Here is a 19,065-nt window from a genome sequence, read left to right as displayed (position 1 = left end):
AGGATTGCCTGGGACCACGTCTGTCACATTCCACAGAAAGAAATCCTATTTTAATGCTTTTTTGTGTTTTTGGTTTCATTCTGTCACAACAATTTCTATATCTATTGTGTGCCTTTACAGCTGAATACTGAGTTAGAGCTCCATCAATTGATACAGGGGGCAGGAACCTTGATGAGAAAATAACAGTATTCATACACCACTGACCTATTCACACATACTGTATATGCCAACTACCAACTGTAACCATTTAAAACCACCACTTGCCTTGCATTATGAATGTAAATCCATGGCAGCAAGACGTTAACACTTAGTTGGTTAATTGCTCGTCTGCTGTCTGGTGCTGGTTGGGCAGGTAGCTTGCAGGGTTTATTTTATTTTACCTATTTTTTTATTTTTTTTATTTGTTTTGCTGAAAACACAGACTGCTACTGCAAGAAATCAGGTCAATAAGTTGTGATGCTTCATGTGTGGCCATAAAAAAACAGATTTTCAGGTAGAATATGGGATTTAGGTAAAAAAAAAAGTTTAATTCAGTGTTGATACTGTATATTAAAAAATTTTGAACAAGAGAGATTTTGATTTGATTTTATATTTCCCCCAAAAAACAATGTATAATCACTCTTGGTGGTTTTACGACTGATTAACAGGGTTCATTACAATATTTCCTGTATGGATATTAAAAAATGATTTTTTAAATGTATTTATTTATATATTTCTGTATTTTTTTCTCCCTTTCTCTATTTGAAGAACAAAAATATACTTTTCCCTTTACCCTCTTCTCTCACTGCGGTTTTTGTCACTGGAAACATGTTTAGAGTCGTTCTTGCCAGAGCACCCTGAAAACGCTGAGCATATATCTCGATCCTCGTGAAGCAGGAAAGAAAATGTAATTGCTTCACCTTTCTAAAAATGTTGCAAATATTTATATATTTTTAAAATGTTTTCTAAATTGACATAAAATTACTAATTGAATGACTCAATAGTCCAAAATTTAAATGAAGACACATCTCCACTATGTTAAAACCAGAATTCAGTGTGTGAACATTTCATCAAAGCTCTTTGAAAACAGCCTCACACCATTGGATTTAAATCCAGGCTCTTCTAAAAAGCCAGCTACCAGTGCCAATCTGTATGCATCACACTCCTAAGCAGCTCACAGACTCTTTCCCAGCCAGAGTCTTCACTATATGCTCAGTACAACTGTGTAGCTAACAAACGCTAGCCAGGGGATCTGTCTGCATCTGCTGTGCTCCTCTATAGTTTGTTCGGGGGATTCATGGTATGTGTTACAGTGTTTTCTGCTGCACTGCTCTGTACCCTACAGCCTCGGTTCAGGTGTTGAGCAGGTGCAGTGAGAGCAGATGTTCCGGCTCTGCTTTACCTATTTCTCTTGGCAGGACTGAGTCGTTACTCCTTGTTTACCCCGTTAATCAATGTTTGTTTTTTTTGTTTTTTTTAAATGAATTATATAGAGGGACAGTTATGCTGCACTCCCAGCATAGTATATCAAAAGGAATACAAGCCTGGCATGCAATGTATAGTTTATTCTATTTAACAGTAACAGTATTTTAACAGTATGTCAACATTACCATCAATCATTTGCTGTGAATTAAATCATGGATTTTGTATCAATTCACATCACCTCAATTTTCCAGAATTCCCCCAGTATGCGTTTTTCATGGTCCATATATATTAAATATAAACATTTGAAGGACGGAAAATATAAGAAAAACCTTTCCCCAGAAGCTCCACCATGTGCAGTGTTGATTTATTCACTTACAACTCGTAAGAAAATGGAGGAAAAAAAAATGTGTACGCATGTGATTGGAGAGTGTATTTTTTTTACACGGTTGATCTACTTATTTGTATTTTGTGCAGGTAGACTAACACCAAATAACCCTGAATTACAAGTATCTATCAATGTTAATTTAACAGATCATGATAAACGCATTGCCAGAGGCCCTTAAGTGTACTCTCATCCCAGTTAACAATATATTTTTGGAAAACTTTTGAGCATTTGCCCCAGAGCTATATCAGCTCTATCAGTGTAGCAAAAAAAAAAAACTCTCCAAACAACATCTATCAACCCCAAATAACTGTCACAGAAAAATCAACACTTATTATACTAGAATATTTGTGGTGTGTACACAAACCTGCCTCTTGAATTACAACTGAGAAGAATTCCTTTCAGACTGTTTGGAAAATCATTAGAGAGGCTGCATACAAAGCATCCAGACAAGAAAAAGAAAAACTTTTTGAACTCTCTTGTCTTTTTACTGCCTGATTTAATTACACTGACGTTAAAATAATGTTGCCTAAATCTGCTCTTGGTGTTGTTTTGCAGTATGACTTTGTGGAGCTATTGGATGGCAGCCGGCTTATCGCTAAAGAGCATCGGAGTCCCAGCGAACCTGAGTCAAGGTCCCGTCTGGATCATCCGGTCGCTGTCCATCAAGCCGGATTCATCCAGTACCTGGACTCGGGGGTGTGGCACCTGGCGTTTTATAATGACGGACGGAGCCTGGAGGCAGTGTCCTATAACACCATCATCCAGGGTAAGGAGGAGGTCAAACAGCTGCTGCAGTGTCTGGTTTGTGTGATTGGGGATGATGTGTAATGACACGTTTGAAAGATTTTAATTTCCTTAAACAGCTGCGCCCGAGCAAACAAACAGGAAGGTTGGTGGAAGATTTTTTTTTTTTTTCAGCTGCTTCACAAACAGGCAGAGCTTTTGAAACTTTGAACCTCCTTGGAGGCAGATCTTGGTTTTCATTGGAGTGTACTGGATTATTGTGCTCAACACTATAATACAAGACCATACACAGCATTGATCCTTCCTGCCTAACAACCTCTTCAGTGTTCTGAAGTCTGTGAAATTTCCTTCTGGGTTTTGAGGTAGGAGAAACACCAAGGTTGAGTTAACGTTTTTCTTTTTCTATTTCCTTCGGGGTCTTGTATTGATCCGGTCCTACAAATATGAAGGTATCGATGTGTGGGGTCAAAATTGCTCGGGTCCGACATTGGCTCAGAGAACATCCAATACAAGCCGGAGCAATAACAAAAAAAAAAAAAAAGTTTGCCCTCTTAACGCCGATCAAAATGAGGGCCCCCAGTCTTTTGGGGGTGCCCTTTATGAGCAATGGTCTGTTGAATGAACACAAGATCTGTCTGTAGGATATGTCAGATTAACTTCAACTCAGAGAGGATTTGAGCTGTAAACACTCAGGAGATTGCATGTCTTGTGTGGGCATGATCAGTCATTCAAGGGGGTCGGGGGTGGAGATGGGGGCTGGGACGGCAGAGGAGACAGGGGGAAAGGAAATGTGTCAAGGAAATTGAATTATTTGGTCTAATTTAAAATGCCTGTGTGGCTTTTACTTAACATGGCTTAGTCGGGAACAGCCGGGCAGCAGCATACATGTTATGGAGGCTTAGACCTTAGTGGGACATGGACAAATAGCTGTAAATGTATGCCATGCCTGATGCAAGTTCTGCAGATGAGGATCCTTAGAGAAGCAGGAAGGGGGTAAAAAGAAAAGGTGGTATTGTAGTCATCTGCCAGTATTTCTCAAATTGTACAGTCCTCAAATGTTCTATTAAGGAGGAACTTCAGGTTTGCTGTAATTTGACATTGTGATGGGTTTTTAATAGTCTGACTTGCACTTGACTGCTGTACCCACAGACTCTGTCATGGAGTGCACACACAACTGTTACGGGAACGGAGAGTGTGTCGCAGGATCGTGCCACTGCTTCCCGGGATTCATAGGGCCATACTGTTCCAGAGGTACTGCACACATTACTTTTTTTTCTGTTCATTTGACATAATAGGTTTCAAACTTTAGAAATGTTCTTCTTTTTTTTTCTTTTTTTTTCTCCCTTTGCCCTTGTTCTGAGATTTCTTAAGGATGAGTGGAATTTTGTTTATGTTCCTTAAAGCATTGGATAAAAAATGAGTAACTAAATGAATCCAGTTTAATTAAATAAAGCTATAACACTTACAACAAACAATATAAGAGCTAGACCAGTACACTCTGTATATAAAATAGTGTTACATTATTGCAGATGAGTTGGGACCAGGAGATGCTGATTGGCCTTAAAGCAGGAAAAAAAATTTGGCAGATGTCCTGGATTGTTATCACATTTTTGTAACTTTGTTTATTTATATCACCCTTTAAAAAGCAGTATAAATAAGACACTTTGTCTATTTTAGTATTCTTATTTATCCACACACTTAACCTGCTATTTTTCATTGAAGGCAACAAAAACAACAAAAAAATGTCTGAAAGTAAAGCCTTGTTGAGTTTTTTTTTTTTTTTTTTGCTGTTGTTCAAGGTAACAGGAGGTACTGCTCTGAGGAGTAGAAAAGAAGTACCTTTCAGAAAGTCCTCATCTCCATTATATTGGAGTGAATATAAACGACTGGTCAAAGTGAACCAAAGCTGCCTGCGTGCTTAGAGTGAAAGAGTGAAAAGAGGTTTTAAAGCGGAACCCATAGTGAACAGGTGGGAGCATGGTATCAAAAGAATCTTCACCTCCAAGTCTAATGAGAAAATATAAGTTTATAGTACTATTGAGTTATTCTGTTAAAATTGATAAAAGCTGCATTATTTGCAATACCTTTTTTCTTTTTCTTTTTTACAGAAAGGTTTCTATTAGGTAGGTTATTCAAGATACATGACTGAAGATCAGGTTGTAAAATAGTAATGCCACAGTATACCGTATCTCCTTGAAAACCTCCTTCAACTTGTCGTCTTTCCTCAGCCGCCTGCCCGGTCCTGTGCAGCGGGAACGGCCAGTACACCAGGGGGCGCTGCCAGTGCTACAGCGGCTGGAAGGGCACCGAGTGTGACGTTCCCGCCTCCCAATGTATCGACCCTCAGTGCGGGGGACACGGACACTGCCTGGCGGGCAACTGTGTGTGCAACTCTGGCCACAAAGGAACCAACTGTGAACAAGGTAAAAGACAAAAAAAGAGAAGTAGCTCCTTTTTTTTTTTTTTTATCTCAGCCGTGTCTACTTTCAAGCAGCTCCACGCAACATGCTCCTGCGTGGAGCTCGGAGGGAATCGACACAGTCCATTGGCGAAACAATCGGCGTTTTCAACTCCGCCAAGCAGATAATGCTTTGGATGTTGTTATTGATACCATGTGTAAATTAACTCCCTCTTAGTGTTTAGACCACATTAGGGTACAAACTGGAACAGATTGTGCAGCGCCGGTTGATACAGTCACCTTATTGGTATGCTCCACAGCTGAAGACACCTGTTTAAATCGATCCGTCAATGGCATCTCTTCCTCGCTTTATTGAGAGAGAACCGCTGCTTCTTCTTTCTTTGTCAACCGCCCCTTTCACCTCCCCATTCACTTCACTGCATTTAACTGTATTGATCCCCATGCAGACAAAAGGCAATTATCAGCTCAGATTTACATGTGCAGGTCATTGATCTCACATGTAAAAAGATATCGAGTTCACTAAATGAATATATGGCACTTTTCTTTGAAGTGGAGCCATTTGGGAGGGAAAGATGGACAAGGGGACACTGAATTTGTGGTTCAGGGCTTGTATGTAAAGGCGCCGACGTGATTAATTGGTTCAGGTAAATAATCAATATTGGTGTCCTGGCGTATATGGAAATGAACACAGCTATCGGCTCCCGGGGAAACACAATGATGCTGCTGCAAATTATCCCTTGTTAGTAATGGGTTGATTATGTTGGTCATAATTGCCAATTATTAACCTAGATCAGCAGGTTGATCTGCAAATTGTTAATAGTAATTAATTATATCTGTCTAGACACTAATTGTGCTCCTTTTCCTAGTGCGTATAATAGAGCATAATTATGCTTTCAGTATAGTGGAAGTACCCTATAATGTAGAGTAGAGGAGGTAGTTGAACATAGGGTAGAAAATTACTAGCAGCCTCCACTGAACACTACAACCATTTCAGCTGCAGCTCACCAACCATCATCTGCCGCTGAAGCACTTCCACTCTAAAGCTGAATTTTTTTTTTTTTTTTTTTTTGGGCTGGTACCAGAGCTAGAGTGGCTCCAGTAAATAAGTAGGTTTGATGTCCTGTCTAGAAGTGGTAAACTGTGTCATCCTCGCTGTGTGTCCTCCTCAGTGGACTGTGTAGACCCCGAGTGCTCCGGTCACGGAACCTGTCATCACGGCGACTGCCACTGTAACCCGGGCTGGGGCGGGATCAGCTGCGAGATCCTGAAGAGCACTTGTCCAGAGCAGTGCTCCAGTCACGGCACCTTCAACACCGACTCGGGAACCTGCATCTGTGAGGCCAACTGGACAGGAGCCGACTGCTCCATAGGTCAGATCACACGTCACTTTCCTCTTCATCACTTTAAACCTTCCACCACCACCACCACCAACACTGTTACTGCTACTGTTACTGTTACTGTTACTGCTACTGCTACTGCTACTGTTACTGTTACTGTTACTGTTACTGTTACTGTGTGGGCTGCAACTAACAATCATTTTCATAATCAGTTGATCTTAAGTGTTTGTCTTGTTTTTTCCAATTAAGAATGTGTTTAATGAAATGAAAATGCCCATCTAAAGCTCCGGGGACATCTTCATACCTCTTGTTTATATTGTTTATTAAATTACCAGTCGCACACAACAAAGAACTACAAAAATGTACTTCCATTTAGAGAAGCTTGGAATAGATGTTTTGACTCAGAAATGTTTCAGCTTATTTATCTTTCAACTGACTAATTGATTCATCAGTTTAATTAATCAGATTTGAAAAAAAAAAAAAAAACATTATTGAGAGCATATTAAGCAACTGAGAGCTGCAAACATTTAGGTATTTCATTCATTCATTCATTCATTCATTCATTCATTCATTCATTCATTCATTCATTCATTCATTCATTCATTCTTTCATATATTCATCTATTCATTCATGCTATAAGCACATTGTTTACATGACTCATTCTATAATGTCTGTTTTACTGTTCCAATGGATGAAGTTTGAGTTTATCTTACAAGCGTCCTTTTTCTTCTGTTTTCATGCCAAACAAACTTCCTGTCCTTCCTTCCCGTGGACACACACACACACACACACACACACACACACACACACACACACACACACACACACACACACACACACACATACATACACAAACACTGCGGTTGCCAGCTTTCTCCAACAGCAGATGTATTAACACTGTAGTTTGAAATAGATTACGTGTCTCATGCAATGCAGTGCATCTACACGTAGGTGTCTTATTATGACACTGTAACTATTTTAACTTTATAATACAAGTACAACTTGATAAAGAAGAGTGCCTTTTGTGATGAATAGTTTAATCTTTAATCGTTTGCCAAATAATATTGCAATTTGAGGTAATTCATCATCTCTATTTTATTTTTGAAATGTCTTTCAGCAAACATTAGAGAACAATTTGTTTTCCTAAATTGTTTTGTCACAATTTGAATGTGAAATTGTCTGATTTATACAGTCAAATAAGTGTTTTTTTTTTTGTTCAGCATTTCCCCACAAGTTCACATGAAGGAAACAAAATTATTAATTTGTGATGTCCTACTGATTCATGGTGTGGGTATGCACCAAAGATGATGAATGGGAGCCTGACTGATCTATGCAGTGTATGTTCCACTACCGTCAGCGCTGTGTTTTATGAGCTATGAGGTTACACGTCTCCTATATCACATCCAGTAAAGTTTTACTTTGGTGTAATGGGGCGCAGTTGGAAGAGACAATTATATATTTTCACTAAGACAAGAAAGCCACTGCGACGACACAGTATTTTTTACGTTGGCGTTGATGTTTTCACACGGAGCACATTTAAGACGTTGTAGAATTTGATTCATGGATCCGCATGAGAGCAGCAACATTAAATGTCTGTTGACACACCACAAACACAGCAGGATGCCTGTAAAGGTCTCATTTCATTTTCCAAGGAGAAGGGAAGTAATCTGAACCAACTACAGGAAACAAAAAAAAAAAGAAAAGAAAAGAAAAAAGCTCTCACAGGGATAAGGAGACAGATGTTGACACCTGATAGCCACCATTCACTCATGCTTGGGGAGGTGTTGTTACACAAAACATAGGACTGATGGCAAACATCAGTCTGAGGCTGCTGGTCACATCCAGTTCATGCATTTTCTGTTTTTCTTACTTACTGTAAGCGAGAAGAAGACAAATTAGCAAACTCCGCTCTCTTGCTTAAACTGAGTAACAAGACGACTCGACATCTGTTAAGGAAGTAACATGCAAAATCCCTGTGACAATGATAACACATTTTGATCTGCTTGTAGTTTGGCGGTTTGAACCTGGATGAACATAAATGCATGAGCTTCATTATGTTTTTTGCCTAAATAAATCAAACTGTTGGTGTGATCACACCCTTAAAGTTTTTGCAATCAACACTTGTAAGAATGTGTTGGTTCGAAAAAGAGGATAGGTTCACAACAAAGCTTTTACTCCACATGTTATTCTGCTGTAACTCAACATACGTATGTTCTTTTTTTTTCTCAAAAAGAACAAAAAAAAATCTGTGTTGTTTCAAAAAAGGAGATTTGTCCAGGACCTTTATCAAAAATGCGGAGACACTTGTGTATCCCCATCTGCTCCCAGCAGGCCCCCTTCATTTACTACCAGCTTTGTATTCAGAGTTGTTGCCTGTCGACACAGGTTAATGACATGTTAGTTCAGAGGCCGGCCCCTCCCATCTGCTATCAGTGTCTGAGATTCAGATCTATGCACCGTTTCCCTACAGAATACACTCATTCTCCATGAGAGAAAAACATTGTCTCAACCAGGTGGAACAATTAAAAGCAGAAGTTGCGGTTTGTTTCTGCCCAATGAATTTCTCCGGGCTGACGATTAAAGCATAAGGAGACTGAATGCTACTTTTGAGATGATAGATGTGTGTGCAGACCTTTTGAAGCAGCATGCAGTCTGTTTGGTCAGCGCCCAAACAAGAAAGAATGATTGCTTTGGTGAACACGTTTTTTTTTTCTTTTTCTTTTGTGTCTCTGATTATTTTCTCTTTTTTTGTCCTTTTAACGAGAAGTAATTTTCTATTCAGTTAAAGCTCTCTCTCAAATGCGAGACACAATCCTCTCACTCAGCAAGATATCTCAGGCCTGTCAATAGCAGATCCTGCGAGGCTAGACTTGATGCAGTCCAAAAGTTGGGGGTGTTTACCCACCTGGGTGGGTGGAGGATTCCTTCTTAATTAATGCTGCGGTTCTTCTTCAATTAAATAAACTTTAATTAACAAGCACATAGCATGGATCGACCACCCACAACCCCTATCCAGCTCGAGTCAGGGGCATGTTAAAGGCAGATAAACACTTTTGCGCTAATGAAAAATTGATTGCATAGATTCTATGGGAAGGAGGTATCCCTTTGGAATCGAATGACTCCCCTCCAGAGGCATGCTTAATATTCTACAGTGTCGGCTCGACTTAATCAGAACCATCCAAGGTCTCTCAATCGAAGAAAAACTCTATTGAGAGAGCTGGAAACAGACAGTTAAAAGAGCCCCAGCCAAGGGAATGAGGGTGGGTAAAGCAGTGGCTTTGGAATGGCTTAAGGAAAATATATATATTAAAAAAAATAAAAAATGGGCAGATATCATATCTATGACTTGTTATTTTAGGTGGCAGAATCGTGGTTCTTAGCAATTTTGCTCTCCCTGCAGGCCAAGTACTAAGTTTGATACAGAAGTCACCAAGTTTTTTGGGTTCCCGGGCTAAACTGTATAAATTCCCTGGAGCATCTAGTCACTTTAAATTTGAGGACATACTTGAGCTACTTTTCCTCCAGCACACTGACGGCTATTGTCACAGCAGAAAGCTTTATGGTTCTTCCGTTCAGGATCTTTGATAGAAGCTCTTGGTTCCAGTAAATGAACATTTCTTATTCTCACACAAGAGCAGCCACAGCTTGTCGAGCATCAGTTTTACCCTGGTACACACTGATTTACTTACCACCCATGGATTCAATCATTTGAATTTTTACTTTCTCTGAAGATAACACAGATTCGCAGCTGCTCCGCGGCTCCGTACTTGAAATAAACATGTGAATTTAACATTTCCCAGAGTCCAGACATAAGAACCTGCTGAAATCCGCCAACCTCGCCTCCCTTTGCCAAGACTCCATGCAAATGAGCTTTCTGAATTTGGAAAACCTGAAAATGAGTTGTTTTAGAGGTTTTGAGATGAACGGTAATTGCAGTGATTTATTGTCCCCTTGCTCTGAATTCTCGACTTTGACAGGTTTTGTTTAATTTTAAGGCTTCTGCACTGGTGAGGAAATAAATTGACTTCTGACATTGTTCTGATAAAGATTAGTGAAAATGGCCCCGGAATCAAAAATGACAATAATAGCCTGTGTTGCCTGCCCACGCATTAAAAAAAAAGGGGTCCTCTCCATTATCCCAGGGTAATTATTCAGAGTATACTTACGTTTTGTGTGATAAGCTTTGATGCTGGTTTCAGATGGTAAAAAGTGGTTGTTATACTGATTGGACCCGTTTGTTGAGAAGCAAATTAAAGTCCTTGAGAATTTGCTGCTGAGGAAATGTTCTACATTTACATCAGATACCATCCATCTGCCTTCATACAGTATGAGCACATATCAGTACACAAAATGCGTTTCTTTTTGATTCTCTCTTTAAGCTCTTTTCCCTCATGCACCTTTTAGACAGGGAAGTGTAATGCACTCTGAGGGCACTGCATTGTGTATAGTATAATAGAAAACAGAATTTACAGATTAAATGTCAAGCACCGAGAAGTTACTGCACTTTATTATCACCTGAACCCATAAAAGTAACATCACTATACATCAAGATTAATGTGATACTTTTTAGAGGAAGACTTACTCTGCGTTTTTTTTTCCACCATTTTCAAAACTATTCATTGTATATTTTGGCGAAGTAGCTGAATAAAAGCAGAGCTGCGATGCTCTGACATTTCATGTGACAGCTGCTCATCCTGCTCCACACTCATTTAAAAAGGAGCTGTGTACACGACGAGTCCATTGAGATCCATAAAGCAAGAGAAAGCGTTTACGGCCTGACATTTCCCAGGTAAAATGATGCCTCTTAAGTGTTTGTTTAATAGAAGGCAGTAATTTTGAGCCTCTTTTGATAAAATACTATCATGCGTTCAGTAGTTGCCTCGTAATGTCAGAGTTTTCTATAACACATTTTTTATAATGTGTCCTTCACAGTTTAGCTTCTTGGCCCACTCACAGAGGGAACCAACACATGTCAGCAAACATCAGAGCTGTTTTTTTTCTTCAGTAGCAGATGCAGAATACTGTACAAGGTGGAGTTTTCACAGAGGAGAAGCTACATGTCTTCATGTCTTTTTTTCTCTCTCTCTCGTTCTCTCCTCCTCTTCGCTGCAGAGGTGTGTGTGGTGGACTGCGGTCCCCACGGCTCGTGCATCAGCGGCGTGTGCCACTGCGAGGAAGGCTGGACAGGACCAGAATGTGAGCAGAGGGACTGTCACCCGCGCTGCATCGACCACGGCGTCTGCCGAGAGGGCAAGTGTGACTGCCACCAGGGCTGGACGGGCGAACACTGCACCATCGGTGAGCCACGGTGACACGAAACGGCAAAAGTCCACCTACACACACACACACACACATATACATACACATACACACACACACACGTGACAGAAGGGCATGAGCTACAGGAAATTCATTTATGGAGAGGCTCAAAAGGGCAACTTTGGAGTGTGAATGTCAGGATTTTCCGTGCATCTGTTGGAAGGACACAGATCCTGACACAGCTCTGTAGCTGCTGCAGGCTCCAAACACACACAACTTCAACATGACAGACTAGTCATCAGTCGTTTCTAGTGATATTTTCAGTGTTTAGAAGGAAACTGATTTGTTTCTCACAGTTTATTTTCAAGAGATTACTGCATCAAACAGCATCTTTATGATCGAGTTATTATATTCCTGTTTGTTGCTCAACGGCAAAATAACTGAGAACATTTACTTTATTGTACTAATGGATAAGTCTGAGGTATAAATGTAGTTTCCATGTTACCATATTGCTTTCTTCTCCCACTCCACCAGATTTCAGAGGAGGATGTTGCACTTTTCACTCCTACACTCGTATGTTGCATGTTAATAGATGAAACTATAGTAAATAATAGAAACAGTATATTACTATAATGAAAATTACACCACCTTTAGCAGATGCCTTCTTTCATAGCAAGTGTTGCATGTGTAAATATTTTAATTAAATGAGTTCATGGACAAAACCTGGCGAAAAATAATTTTAAAATGTTTCAAGCTATAGAAACTGGAAGTGTTAAGCGTCGTTCCTACTGAAAAGAAATGAGAGAATGTGACTATATTCTTTTGGCCGGCCGTCCTTCACTTTTCACTTTCTTCCTTTCAGAATCGTTTTCTTTTCAAAAATTCTTCCCTTTTCTTTGCCGGAGCTCGCATCAACTTTGTAATTTTTCTATCATCCATTTAGATATTCCACCTTTCCGACTGCTGAAGTGACGCTCTTGTATTAGCAAGTCAAGGGCAGGTATTTAGGGAACCGAAAAGCCGCAGGAAGGCCTCTTTAGAATATCATTTTTCTGAAATGGCAGCGCTTCACCTGGCATTAATGAGGATAATGAGTTCTGAGATGTCACTTCCTATTGACCTTTAACTCAAACTTCTCCGACACCTTACCCCCTGTCAAAGGTCCCGTAGTTAAACCCTGACACGCCGCGTCAAACAGCATTCCCCCAAGTGCCATCTCCAGCCTCTCAGTGACGACAAATTCCCAGAGAAACAAAGATCCGGCACTCACCAAACTGTTGAACCCTAATTACGTATTTACAGAGATGGATCCACGACGCGGCTCCATCTCCGAGGGTGGAGAGAGGGGGGTGGGGGGGTGCAGTGAGGGAGTTGTCGGAGGGGTCACATTCCTGATCGTATTAATCTTTTTTTCCCTCCTCGAGGCCGGCTGTGCACCGTCCATTTTCCCTTTCTCTCCTCCTGTTTAAGGCTCAGTCAGGAAAGTAACTCCTTGCTTTGGATGCAGAGCGGATGAATAGGCAATGCATTACCTTTTCTTGGAGAACCGGGAGCTTATTTTGTCTTTCAAACCCTGAATAACTAACTGCCATTTGCACAAAGCGCCTTTTAATCACATTACATGGCCAGAACCTGAATAGAGGACTTCCTTGGCTATTCTTCTGTCACACATATCTAGATCCTGTTTTATATGCAAGACTTAACCCACTGTCACTGCTTTCTCAGCACCGCAGTTTACCACTAAGGTGTTTTTGATTCATTTTAGTGTACCGCCGGTTCATTGCCCTGCAGTTGTTGAAACCGCTGAAGTGGAGATGACGGCAAAATTGAAAAAAAAAAAAAAAAAAAGGAGAAGAAGTTTAGTATTCTGCTTCATGATGCGTTCATATTAGAGTGCAAGCGAAACTACATACCTTCTGACAAGCAGACAGGAAAATGTTTTGAAGCAGGCCCAGATCAAACTGGCTCATATAGTCTGAAAACAAAAAGAGTGTTATAACACGTTGATATCAAGAGAAGCAGCATGTTCCCTTTGTGTTAGCCTGTCTTGCTTTGGCAGCAGATGGAGTGTGAACAACCAATATTTTAACTAAGCTCAAGATGCTGAATTCATTTTATGTTGCTTCTCATGCACAGAAATGTACAGAAAAATGTGATGACTGAGTATCTGTTATCCCGATTAATCACTTTGCTGTTTCAATTAACAACCACACTGAACACACATCCCCCCCACTTCTTCCCCCTCCCTTTGCAGAACTTAAACTAAGAATCTAATCTTCCAAAATCTGCAGCTTCTGTCTTTTTCTCTCTCTCTCTCTCTCTCTCTCTCTCTCTCTCTCTCTCTCTGTCTAACAATTCAATTTTCTACTTGTTTTCTTTGTTTGCATTTCTCTGCCTAACTCCTGCTTATACCCATTCTCTTCTCTATTTTATGTCTGTATGCCTGTCTGCCCACCTACCTATCTGTCTCTCTTCCAACTCCCTCTTGGCTTACATGTATAGCCCTGGATTCCAGAGTATCAGGTAAACAAAAACTTTCACTTTGCTTGCGAATTATATTTTTTAATGCAAGATGTTTCCTTTTTTTTTTCCTGATCCAGCTTAACACCTATGTTTTGTTTATTTCATTTTTAAATGTAAACTTTATTTTTATTTTTCAAAGAGAATAAAATGAATGGTTGAGCTCGCAGCTCAGTCATATCCTGTCACTCATGCTTAGCATTAGCCATTCAGCTCAATCACCATAACGACTGTGATATTCAAACACAAGTCGAGAGATTGAAATTAGAGCAGGAGCTGAAACGTGGCAACGATAATCTTCGGGGAGGAAAAAAGAAAAGAAAAAATACCTGCACAAGCTTCTCTTCTTCCAAATATTGAAACAAAGATGGCAGGTACATCAGCTTTATGCCAGCAACCGTTTACACTTTTTGTGCTCCCTGTAAGTTACAATAAGTAAATGTGTTTGTCAGTCTTAGCTCTCTGCCACCACAGAGATAAGTAATTTTCTTTTCCAAATGTTTTCCCTTTCCTCGGTCGTGTAATAGGAGCAGTCAAGATAGGATATAAAGGTAAATTGAACCACTACCCCCCCAGGGAGATTGTTACAAACAATCCCTCCCTTTTCTCTGTCTTTCCTAGCACGGCGTATATACACCTGTTCTATGTCCAAGTCGATCATAATGTTTCTGCTGTGATCCTGCTCCCCCCCCCCCCCACCACCACCACCACGATATGTCCCCTCATCTCCTGTCCGTCTTAACCAGTCTCACACCAGACTCCACGGTCCCTACTCCCTCCCACCACCCCCCACCCCCCACCCCCTGTCTTAATTCCCTGTGTCTGCCAGATTAAACGCCCCAAACTGGTGTGGTTTAGTCATTTTTTCGGCTCCCTGTCTTCACCCTCCACTAGAAGGAATGCGATCTGGCAGCAAATGCTCTGTTTTCTGTATATGTAGAGACTCTTGATCCTCCCTCTTCTTCCCACACTTCTTCTCCTATTTACATATATACTTTCCCACTTTTCCCCTTTGATGTTGCTGTTACTTCACATGAGTGTTTCGAATATCTGCAATGGGCGTTCATTATTATTTTCAGGCAAAAGAAACGACGAAACTCCTCCTGAATTTTCACCCTCTTAAACGGGAACTTACGCAACTTGGGACTCAGACGCAGAAAAAAGTGGATTCAAGTATGAGAACAAAAACCCAGAGTCTTTGTGCTATTGACTCCAATGCCGCTTTTAATTTGAAAATCACACGTAGGGAATTCATGCAACCCAATCAGAATCACTTGAGCTTGATAACAACAACCATTCAAACTTTGATTTTAACACAAAAAAAAAACTCCCATCTGCCATTAAGATTTGACTCATCGTTGCATTTTTAGGTATCTCCCATTGGCCTATTAACTTTCAGTAAACACCTCAGTAGGTTTTTCCTCCTTTTTCATCCCACACATTTCATTTCTCAGTGCAGTTGAACCTGCACCTGAAACTCATGTGAAACGACTGTAACTCCACACTCCCCCTCCCCTCCCCTACCCCACATCCCCGGTCCTGTCAGAGGTGTATCGTACTGTATGTTCACTCAATACTGTCTTTTATCATTTTTGTCCCTCCTCTACCCCCTGTCCACTCTAAATGCCCTCCTCCTCCTCCCCTTTACTCTTGTCTTCCCCCCCCCCTCCCCTTTTCTACTCCTGATTTTCTCGCTCTGACTTGCTCGGCTGTTTGACACATACATGATGTGTTGACAGACGGCTGCCCCGGGCTGTGCAACAACAACGGGAGGTGTGTCCTGGATCAAAACGTCTGGCACTGCATCTGCCAGTCAGGATGGAGAGGGCTGGGATGCGATGTAGCGACCGAAACGCTCTGCTCGGATGGCAAGGATAATGAGGGAGGTAGGAAGAAGTAAAAGCCTCGTACAAATAGTCTTTTAGCTTCAGAGAAGAAACTTGTGTGCATGTCATTTATTGTGCCAGACCGCAAATTGGCTTTGATGTGGCTCCTCAGTGACAGTGCAAACAAACAAAACAAATCAATCATACATAAACTCTCACTGGAAAGAATATGCAAATGTAGCGGGGCAGATTGTTCAACAACACGCTTTAAAATATACAGTAGATCAATTATAAAGAGTTGCTGAAACTAGAATTACTATTAATACCCCAGGAGCTGGATTCTTAATAAAGCGCTCCTAAGCCTGATCAACAAGCCCAGAACTTCTAAAGTTCATATTAGGTGACACACTTTTCAATAGTTCACACTTTAATGTCAACTCAGGATCTCTGCTGTCACTTTAATGAACTTAGGTTCATGCTGGGGAGTCATCTGTGTGCAGCAGAGCTCAACACGCGATGAAAATGCTCACATGTCAAAGCCTCAACACGTCCCAGGTCAACAGAACCGTCCCTCCCTGTCTCAGCTGTCCCTCCTGTTTTCCAGATGGGCTCGTCGACTGCATGGACCCAGACTGCTGCGCTCAGATCGCCTGCCAGGGTCAGACCTACTGTCGCGGCTCACCTGACCCCACTGCCATCGCGGGCCAGGGCCAGAGTTCAGCCGGCCAGCCCACGTCCAAAGGCTTCTACGACCGTGTCAGTTTCTTGATCGGCCCCAGCGGCAGTCACGTGATACCCTGGGACAACCCGTTCAACGGCAGGTAAGCGGCTTAATGAATTACTGACAGCTCTTTAATTATTTGGCTCACGTTAGCCGTTTGCTGTCTCATTACCAGTCGGGAAGAGGCACCTGTGTTTGTGCAGCCACTCTGAAACGTCAAAGAATTTCGCATCTCTTTGTCTCTGCAGTCACACTGACAAGTGTGTTTACAGTGGTCTCGTTGCCACAAGCATTTTCCTCTTTCTTTTTTTTTTTTTTTTTTCTTTAACAAGGGAAGATTAAGTAGCTCAAGAGCTCTTGTTCTAAGCTAAAAACAGCCTTGATGGCTGTAAGAACATGAGGATGAGGTTTCTTACACCGAGGTAACAACAACACCATGTGGTCTTTCTAAATTGGAAAGAAAAGCACTGAAACATTTCACTGAAGAGACCGTCTCCACTGCACATGAATGTACGGTATATCTTTTATCAGGAACTATCTTCTTTTTTTTTTAATCATCAGCAAGCCGCCCATCACACAGTGTATTTGAATATCTAAGGCCGGCCCACTTAAATAGACTCTGTCTTTGATATTAGCTATAAAGGGATTCTTTCTAGAAACTGTCTCTTCAGCAGAGAATCACATTAAATCAGCCCCATCAACAGAGAGTCTGCAAAGAGCCAAGATGTTAATGCTGTTGTTTTTGCTCGGTTATATCAGATAAGGGGAAATGGATTTTTTTGGGAGGGGAAAAAAATAGTAGAAATTAGAACATGAATACGTGCGTAGAGACGTCGGCTCTCTCAGTTTGTTGACTAATCCAGGATTTGTCAGCTATCACACCCAACATGTCTGCTCCAACCGGATAACATGTGCACCATATTTGTTGTTGTTCAGTGAGGTTCTGCAGCCACAGTGTGTTCCTATTAGCATGCTATATCAGTGAAGCATCAATATGCTAACTCATTGCAGGGTAAATACAGCCTATCGAATCAACTAGTACAGCATCCTCCTTCTTCTTTTGCACATCTTTCTGGATTCTTTAACAATAGTAGACTCACAGGACAGTGTGGTCGAACAGAGTAGATCAAAGTTATGTGACCTTCTGGCTGCAGGTCCTGCTCTTTATTTATGTTGCCTTACAATGTATGTTTTTTTTTTCTTTCTACAGCTCGTTTCTAAAGGTGCAGTTGTAACGTGGTTATTCAAGGTGAAGACACTAAGTGAAAAGTTTCACATAAAGGAACAAAAGACCTTTCACGGCGTTAGACTCGTTGTCCACATCGATATGCAAACCGAGGAGACATAGTTATATATTTCACCGAGAGCACTCCCACATCTGTTCACAATCAAGAGTAGAGTTTATTTTGTGACTGATGTAGAGGAAAATGATTGCCAACTGTGTGCAGAAGGCTTTGGGAATATTTCCTCCAATAGTTTAAAGTAATCCTTATGTAAATAGCATGCTTTACTGAAAATATAGAATGAGGCAATTCCCCCCCCCAGTCGGGTTCTCAGTAATCCTCATTCTCATTGTCTTCAGCTTACTGTCGATTTCATGTCTGGCAGTGGCATTAGCTCACTTGCTCAGAAATATTCATTTGCCTTTTTATCTCCTTGTAGAAGTTAGTTTTACAGTCAAAACATCATGGTGCAGTTTAGAAGCTCAGCAAACACATAAACACCACCAAATTTAACAAAAAAATAATTATCTTTTTGTATCTTATCACCACCGACATTACAGTACACGTTAAATTATTTTTGGGGGGTCGGGAGAGTCAAGTCTTGTCGTGGCAGAGTTTGTTTGGAGACCCATATTTTTCAAACATTCATTTGAGGTTAGAAGGTGAATAATTTATTGACAGCCTTAGCAGAGTACTAGTGTATACATTATAAAAAAGTCTCTGACGTGCTGGAACAATGCCAGGAGAGCATCAAGTCTCACAATCACTTCCAAAAAGCAGCGGCGACTGTTATGTCTGGTGGTGGAGTATCTGATGTCTTTAACGGTTCTGGGGGGATGGATAACAGTTAGAGGTCATTGCTCTCCTTCCATTTTTAAGAAGTCATTGTGTAAGCAAGGGGAGAGAGAGAGGGAGCAGATTTCAGTACGCGCTCGGGTTTCAGATCACGGCAGTAAAACTAGTCCCTCGTACAGCACAGAGAATAAAACATGTGTTGTGGTTTAGTCTTCCCTCCACCACCTCCACACTCCCCCGCCACCACCACCAGTCCTACAGCTGTATCACGTGTCCCCCATACAAGTCTCCCAACGGGTCTTTAGATGGTGTTTTTTTTTTTTTTTTTTACAGCCAGCATGAGACAATGACGGATATGAATACATGTATTATATGATTCATTTCTGGGGTCTCAGCAGGTGGGGTGACTTGCCGTTTGTTTGGGGGTTCGGC

The 19,065-nt window shown here is 41.0% G+C and overlaps 1 protein-coding gene and 1 long non-coding RNA gene across 2 annotated transcripts in view; one reads left to right on the top strand and one right to left on the bottom strand.

Moving 5' to 3' along the window:
• The window catches only part of LOC310992478 (teneurin-3), a 123,339-nt gene that overhangs the window by 68,445 nt on the left and 35,829 nt on the right, over nucleotides 1–19,065 (top strand). The window contains exons 7-13 of the mRNA XM_083980542.1: nucleotides 2,345–2,555; nucleotides 3,683–3,784; nucleotides 4,762–4,956; nucleotides 6,122–6,322; nucleotides 11,402–11,587; nucleotides 15,808–15,954; nucleotides 16,499–16,715. Of these exons, the coding sequence (XP_083836668.1) occupies nucleotides 2,345–2,555; nucleotides 3,683–3,784; nucleotides 4,762–4,956; nucleotides 6,122–6,322; nucleotides 11,402–11,587; nucleotides 15,808–15,954; nucleotides 16,499–16,715 (1,259 nt within the window). The remainder of the gene's footprint in view (nucleotides 1–2,344; nucleotides 2,556–3,682; nucleotides 3,785–4,761; nucleotides 4,957–6,121; nucleotides 6,323–11,401; nucleotides 11,588–15,807; nucleotides 15,955–16,498; nucleotides 16,716–19,065) is intronic.
• The window catches only part of LOC310992479, a 49,155-nt gene continuing 41,580 nt past the window's right edge, over nucleotides 11,491–19,065 (bottom strand). The window contains exon 4 of the long non-coding RNA XR_014595688.1: nucleotides 11,491–11,622. This is a non-coding gene — a long non-coding RNA (uncharacterized lncRNA). The remainder of the gene's footprint in view (nucleotides 11,623–19,065) is intronic.

The sequence above is a fragment of the Trachurus trachurus genome (genome assembly GCF_905171665.1).
Source record: "Trachurus trachurus genome assembly, chromosome: 10".
Taxonomy (NCBI): domain Eukaryota; kingdom Metazoa; phylum Chordata; class Actinopteri; order Carangiformes; family Carangidae; genus Trachurus; species Trachurus trachurus.
This window is presented reverse-complemented; position numbering and strand designations above follow the sequence as displayed.